We start from the raw sequence: 8234 nt of genomic DNA on the forward strand, positions 1-8234 counted from the left end.
GAAAGAGAACACACTGTCTCCAGTTCTAAATGCATCAAACTTGGTTCCTTCCATCACCATCTACACCAACTTCAAATCCTGGAAGCACCACCCACCCACAGAAGAGATCCGACCTCACAGACATCTGGGCCACTCCTGCCTACCCCAGCAGCCAATGGAACAAGAAGTATACTCAGGCCACCCCATTGGACACAGAGTGTTCTCTTCCCCCTTAAGCAGGGATCACTATATCCCACTGATTATCCTCATCCACCGAGTTTTTGAAATGCCCACGATGTCTATGTTCTCCTCTGTCACTATGCATTCCAGCTCCCCTATTTTACCTTGGACACTTCTGGCATTCGAATATAAACATCTATAATTCCCCAGGCATGTTAGGCCTGCAACCTGCCTCCTGTGGCCTCTAGACCTTGCCAGGAAGTCAATATTGTTTGCCACCCTCTCAGTGCCCAGTCCTAATCCACTTTCCTCTAGAACTGTAACAATTACCCCTTCACATCTTAAAGATGAGCCATCTCAGACCAGAGACTTTCCACCAGGATTTAGTCTAAAAACTGTTCTGCCAACTTTTTGATTTTAAGCACCAGCAGCCTGGTTCCATCTCAGTACAAGTGGAGGCCATCTCTTTTGTATATGTCCTGCTTGTTCCAAAAGCATCCCAGAGCCTAACAAACTTAAACCCTTTCTCCCTACACTGTTTCATCCATGCACTGAGACTCCTGCATTTGAATGGAAAGAGTCAATCACTAATACTGATTAAGTGGGATGACTGTAGACTTCCCTGGAGTGTACTTGCCCCAGGACTCTTATTGTAACCACCAGTATCCACCCTACAGTGAGGGAGGAATTGAGTTCCCTTTGTGCCTTCCCTGTTGGGTCCAGCATGTGGATATTACCAGGCTCATGTCAAGGAGGTGTGCCAGTTATCAACACACACTGGTTGGCTATTTCCATATATGGCTGACATGGGGTATCACTGGCATGCTGGTCCATGATTGCTGAGTTGCAAAGGGGATGCAATGAACTCTGGTGCAATTGCTATGGTCTCTGGAACTGGGTCTCTTTGTACATATTTTCTATCTGCTGAGTGATTACAGGATCATAAGAACTAATGATGCCTTTTCAGTCATGCACCAGCTCTTGGGGCTTGGATCTGAGCTACCAGATTTCTGCAGTTCTTCAGAACATTTCTCAACAGAAATATTAAGAGTATTCCTGAGTGAACTGCTGTATTTTAAGAGGACGGTTGTACAGATACCATATGAGAGACCCCTGAGTGTGAATTCATGTACAAGAAATGTCATATGGGATTAGATTCCCTTTTCATTCTTCCAACTGAATTCCAACAGTGTGAATATATCACGCATGTGTGACTTGCCACATCTGTCACAAACACTACTATAGACTTGGCTGGGTTGAAACAGCTGAGCTATCAAGACTCATGACAAAAATGAGAGCTTAATGCTGCACATGGAAAAGTCTGCATTCAGTCAGTTTGCATGGTAGCACTAGTTTTACTTTCATGTTCAAAACATATAATTGGGGCAATTTTTATCATTTAGGCTCTCATATTATTTAAATTGCCTAAACACAACCTTTACATATATAGGAAGAAGAATAAGGCTGTAGAATGCCGAATGGACTATACCACTTCAAACTGCAGATGGACATTCATGGAGAATCACATTCTGGTACATGCTCCCTATGTTAAAATTTTTTGCAAACAGAAAACCAGCATAGTACATAATGAAAGGGGGTAGAACTCCCTTCTGGACTAGCTTTCTGTTTGCACTGGAGTTGTTTCTGTGAAGGAACATTCAAAGTTAGTCTCTGGCCATGTGGTGCATTTCATTCTACCATGTCAACATTCTACCATTTAATTATTTGGCAAGTGTACGCCAGGTTTTAATTACCAAGAAAAAAGGCCATCAACACCTACCTCTTAGTGAATCTCCACTCCCCACCCCAAGGGGTTAGGTTTTGCATCTGCATGCTTTCAGTTGCCCAGAACCACCTCCATATCTATAGCTATTTTCCCACTATCCATGTGAATATGGACACTGTCTGCATATAACACTGATTATTTAACACTATTTGTCATTCTTTATAAAGAGCACATCTGCAGGCCGGTGTTAACATTAAAGCCCCACTTTTGCATGGAGGCACTTCACACAGTAGCCTAACCCTTGGAAATGCCTTCACACTTAAGTTGGCTCTGTATAGAACCTCTTGCCACTACCAGATAAGTAGTTTTTCGGCAGCTTCCACACAATGACTATAAAGATTAAATAATGTCCCAGACCTCATTTTGGCAAATGCAACTATATACTGCCTATAATGACCATAGTAAAAAGCATCCAATTGAATTAAATGCACAAAATGTAGAAAGCAAAACCAAACTTCACAGTTATACAATTTCTTCAAAAGAGACAGAGAAATCAAAATGTCCCAGTTGTCCACTGTCAGGATTTCCAAACAGTTGTTCTCCTTGCTGTTCTAACTGGCTGCTTGACAGTCTAATCCACTGCCCAGTTATGCAAAAGTAGCTACACTGGAACAAATTTTCCCCTAATTTCAGGGATAATGTTTGACAGTAGCAATAATTTTATAGTGTACTTTTAATCCACAAAACGAACTGCCATTTTGGTTGCCCTAACCTTGCAATAATTCGGTATTTTTTAATGCACCTTGCCACATATAGCCCTATCAGAATAGACACAATACATGCATTAAACGGCAGTTAGGCTTTGACAGTAACTCTTTCTGCTAACACTGCACATCCATATGCATGCAATTTATGCATCACAAAAGACTCAAATAGAAGCCTAAATGTCTTAGTGAGAATCCATTGCAAATGGAACTTAGAGTAGAGGGTTTACAACAGTTGCAGCCTAAGGTACACTACATCCAAGATAAAGAAAACTAAACCTTGATGAAATGGCTGAGCTATCAAGAATCACAACAAAAATGAGAGCTTAATGCTGCACATTATTATGCATTATAAATTTGTTATGTTCAGTTATTATTCTTTTGGACATTTTAAACATTATTTTTACACAATGCAACCGCTAAGGCAGCAATTTTAAATGCAAGACTGGCACAGGTAGAAAGAGAGGTGCTGAAATCCTTTCCTGTTGTGGCATTTTTCATTGAAAATCAGGAAATGTTCCCCACAACCCCAGCTGTTTTCTTCTACTTCCAATTGCAACCTCAGCAGCTGCCTCGTAGACTAATCACAAAACTACACGGAACATGTTCTATTTTCAGGCTAAGCATTTGCTTCCCGATTATTAAAACTACTGGGGTGTTTTGCATGTTCTGCAGGTTCTTTATCTCTAACCTTTGTTCTAGTAAACTTACCAGTCAGGTATTCAAGTACAGCTGCCATATACACAGGAGCACCAACTCCAATTCTGTATTTCGGATGACCTTTCTTAATATAACGTAACATTCGTCCTACAGGGAATATGACCCCAGCCTTGGCTGAGCGAGAAGTCTTGGTTGACTTCTTTTTTCCGCCTCTGCTGGACATCTTCTGTGTAATAGGTCTGGCTCACCACACTAAAAACAAAGGAAAAGCTAAGGTTACAAGTTAGGTCTATGGTAAGTTACTTTTCAAACAGCTAATAATATTTTCACAGCCTTTTAAAGAATCATTGACAAAATAAGACAAGCAGATTTGTGAAGGCGCTGCAGTTCCTCTGTTTCAATAGAAACAGCAAATAAAATACTAAAACAGGGGTGGCCAAACTTGCTTAATGTAAGAGCCACATAGAAGAAACATCAGATGTCTGAGAGCCACAAGACATGAACAAATATTACACACACGTTTTTATTGGAAAATGTGCAATTTTGCTTTTATTAACATTAAATAAGACTGCCAGGAATAAAAACAAAAGGGGTAAAAACAGATATTGATACAAATGCTTTCTCCAAGCCGGCCGGGGGGAGGGTACTTTGAGGATGCATTTAAAATTACGGTTGCTTTCTTTCTCTGCTACCCACCCCCACCTCAAGCCTACCCAGGGAGGGGAACACTGGCTAGGAAAGGGAAGACCGATCAGGGAGGCACTTCCCCAGCCACCCTGCCAGGAGCCGCACAATATGTATGAAAGAGCCTCATGTTTGCCAAGCCACAGTTTGGCCACCCATGTACTAAAAGGTACCTATGGACAAGGCTATGTGTATTCCATGGGCTAGATCCAGCCAGCTTCTTCATTCATTCTCATCCTACTTCATCTACTTATTACACATTTCATCCCACATAGCTGTTGTCCATACAGGTTCCATGATCCCCAGCAGATACTGGTCTGTGGTCAAAGGCGACCCCCTCCTCCTATTTCCACCAGCAGAAAGGCTGATTGGATCTAACGCATTGTCCAAACGATCATTATGTATAGTGTGAATTCAAGTTCAAGTGAATTCAATTCTCCAGAATTTTGATTTGGACATTTGGTACATAGTGTCTTGTATTTGGTGCTAAAGATGCCAAATCCTCATAAGCAGGTTATTTTGATGTGTGTGGGGCGAATGATTTCCACAGATTCCTATTTCCAACTGTACCCCTCACATCCTATGCAGTTCCCAGGAGCCTCCAGCCTTCAAAAAGCATAGTAACTGGAGCAGAAAATGGGAAACAGGAAAGAGAGACAATACGGTGTAGTAGCTAGTGTATCAGACTAGGATTTAGGAGACCTCAGTTCAAATCACCACGCTTTCATGGAGCTCACTGAATGATCTAGGGCCAGACATTCAGCCTAACCTGCTTCTTAAGGTTGTTCTGAGGCTAAAAGGGGGAAGATCGAACAGTGTATACTGCCCTGAGCTAACTAGTCAAATGGTGGGATAAAAGTGTACTAGATAAATAGATTGCTAAACTCCACGATACAGAGAGTCCTACTAAGGATCCAAATCATATAAAGCAAAGCAAAGGACAAAACAAATACGCTTGACCAACCCCCCACCCCCACTAGATTTATAGAGATACAAAGTACCAAAGGGCAATTACATCTAACTCTGACTCTGTACCCCAAAGGCAAAACTCCCACAAATCATCCCATACAATCCAAACTATAATGTGCTACAATCAAAATCACTACAAAAGAACAGATGACAGGAGAAGGCTGAAAATAATAAGCTAAATACAGCTAACCAATTTAGCTTTGAAAATCTCTTTTCTCAACTCTAGCTATGTACAGAAGTCATCATCACATAGTGATTAGAGCAGAGGTGTTGAACTCATTTGCTACGAGGGCCAGATCTGACATAAATGTCACTTTATCGGGCTGGGCCATTTGTGCCATAAAATTTAACACAAGGTACCAGATATATAAACTTTATAAAAATGATTTCAGATGCTGAATGGCAGTAGCCAGCTTGATTGGATTGGGTGTGATATGCAGAGGGGTAGTAGGCGTGGCGATATTAGCACTGGTAATGAGACATGAAACTCAGGTCTCAATTCGGTACAAGAGGATTTAGTCCAGGAGGATGCAAAGAATAAATGAAAATAAGACTGAAGAAGTGAGCAATGACTCATAAAAACACATACCCTACCACAAATTTTGTTAGTCTAAAGGGGCTCCTGGACTCTTACTTTTTCTACTGCTATTAGAAACCACAACATTCAAAAACCAGTGGGTGGACATTTTAACCTTCCAGGACATTCAATTGTTGACCTAAGTGTAGCAGTTCTCTTACAAAGGAATTCCAAAAGGAGATTATAAAGAGAGACTGCTGAATTCCAACTGATCATGAAGCTCAATGCAAACTCTAGGACTGAATTGAGACCTAGGCTGCTTCTCTCATTACCAGTGCCTGCTATTGTCATTTGGCATCTGAAATCACTTCATTCTCCAAGATATAAGGAAAGATGGACTATCATTCTAACTGTATCTGAAGAAGTGAGCAATGACTCATGAAAGTTCCTACCCTGACAGAAAGTTTATTAGTCTTTAAGGTGCTACTGGACTTTTGCTCCCTTTCACTAATAAGGAATGCAAGCAGTACTGTTAGGTTTCTTCACCCCCATCTGTTAGAAATGGAAAGGGAGGACCATATAGTTCTCTCTCTCTCTCTCTCTCTCTCTCTCTCTCTCTCTCTCCCCCCTCCACCCCCTCCCTGAAGAAGTGTGCAGGCAAACACGAGCTTATAGCTGAAATAAAATGCTGTTGGTCTTACACAAGACTGCCTTTTTCTCTGGCATGCTCTCTCTAGCTTTTCCACTGCCCCCACCCCATGAAGTGTGCAGTCAAACAAAAGTTCATACCTGGCATAAAACATTGCTGGAACTGACTCACTCACTGTCTCTCTCTGGCATGCTTTCTCTATCTCCCCCCACTCAAAGAAGTGTGCAGGCAAACAAAAGCTTATACCTGGAATAAAACATTGCTGGTCTTCTTAAAAGTGCCACCAGAGTCCATTTTTCTCTCTCTCTGACTCCTTCCCTTCCCCTCCCCCCCATAGGAGGAGGAGGGGGAGGAGGAGCCCTCAGCCACCACCCCCTATATAGGGGGTTGGTGCCTCAGCCCATTAAAGGCAGGCTTTCCCCCCCTCTCCTCTGCCCAGCAGGAAATAGCAGAGACTGAGGGAAAGGAGCTGCGATGCCAGAAGCAGGAAGCAGCAGATGCCAAGTTCTTGGCAGGCCATATAGGAGCCCCCCGGGGGCCACAGGCGGCCCATGGGCCATATGCTTGATACCCCTGGATTAGAGCACCAGATTAGGGTCTGGCATACCCAGGCTTGAAGTCTCAGTCAAAGAACCTAGGAAAGGTTGGAGGCAGCACGAAAAGAGGAAGACCCAACATGTGATGGATTGACTCAACCAAGGAAGCCATGCAAGACCTGAGCAAGGCTGTTAATGATAGGATGTTTTGAAGCACATTAATTCAGAAGGTTGCCATAAGTGGGAAGTGACTTGACAGCACTTAATACACACACACACACAAGGAACCTCCTAGGTGACCTTCGGCTAGTCACTGTCTTTCTTTTTTTTTTTGTAAACAAAAGTTTTATTTTTTTTCCTTCATTGAGAAATCGTTACATCCGTTAAAAATCGTCAGTCATTGATTACATTGTTCCCAATTCCCTCCCCTACCCTCCTGACTTCCCGCAATGACCTCTCCCTTTCCCCCCATGTTGCAACACCATCTTCAGTATTCTCGTTGTTCTTAAACATTAATATCCCTAGATAACATACAGTTATATTAATATTGTTCTAAACATAGTAAATTTTGTTTAACATCCCAGTTCTTTTCCAGGTAGATTTTGAAGTCTTTCCATTCTTCCATGAACTCTTCATCTTCCTTGTTGTTTAATTTTCTTGTGATTTTATCCATTTCTGCCATGAACAGAACTTTTTGTATCCAATCTTCAATTTCTGGTACTTTATCCAATTTCCAGTATTGCGCATAAATCATTCTAGCTGTTGTTATTAAGTACCAGAGCAAAGTCTTTTTAGATATGTTCACTTCTTCCATTTTGAGACCCAAAAGCAGAATTTCCGGTGATTTTTTAAATGAGCATTTAAAAATTTTTTGTATCTCTTCGTGGACTTTTGTCCAGAAATCCCTGGCTTTTTCGCACGTCCACCACATATGGTAAAATGAACCTTCATGTTTTTTACATTTCCAACAACTATTTGACATATTTTGGTTCATATTAGCTATTTTTTTTGGTGTCATGTACCATCTATACATCATCTTATAACAATTTTCTCTAACATTAGTACATGTCGAAATCTTAATAGAATTTTTCCACAAAAATTCCCACGTTTCAATTGGTATTTCTTTGTTCATATTAATTGCCCATTTTAACATTTGTTCTTTAACCATTTCATCTTCTGTATACCATTTTAACAATATTTTATACATATTTGAAATCTTTTTTTTCCCTTTTCCCTCCCATATATTTTCCATCTCATTTTTTTCTTCCCTAAAACCAAAATTCCTTTTGTCAGATTTAAAAACATCATAAATTTGCATATATCTCAACCATTCATATTTATAATCAATCTCATTCTGCTTTTTCATAACCCATTCTGTTCCCTCTTTCTTAATTAAGTCTCTGTATGGCAACCAGTCCTTACCCTGCTGTCTTGAGTAAGGCACTAAAACTTCTGCTGGTACAATCCAGAGTGGTCTTGTCTCATAAAAATGTTTTTTATATCTCATCCAAGTCGCAAATATTGCTCTCCTTACCAAATGGTGCCGAAAAAAGCCATCCATTTTTGTCTT

The 8234-nt window shown here is 40.9% G+C and overlaps 1 protein-coding gene across 2 annotated transcripts in view; it reads right to left on the reverse strand.

The window, feature by feature from the left end:
• The window catches only part of LOC107121180 (core histone macro-H2A.1), a 71257-nt gene that overhangs the window by 47363 nt on the left and 15660 nt on the right, over positions 1-8234 (reverse strand). For both annotated transcript variants that reach the window (XM_015424052.1, XM_015424053.1), the window contains exon 2: positions 3361-3561. In XM_015424052.1, the coding sequence (XP_015279538.1) occupies positions 3361-3532 (172 nt within the window). In that variant the 5' untranslated portion in view covers positions 3533-3561. The remainder of the gene's footprint in view (positions 1-3360; positions 3562-8234) is intronic.

The sequence above is a fragment of the Gekko japonicus genome, unplaced genomic scaffold, assembly GCF_001447785.1.
Source record: "Gekko japonicus isolate JY-2015 unplaced genomic scaffold, Gekko_japonicus_V1.1 scaffold582, whole genome shotgun sequence".
In the NCBI taxonomy this organism is placed as follows: domain Eukaryota; kingdom Metazoa; phylum Chordata; class Lepidosauria; order Squamata; family Gekkonidae; genus Gekko; species Gekko japonicus.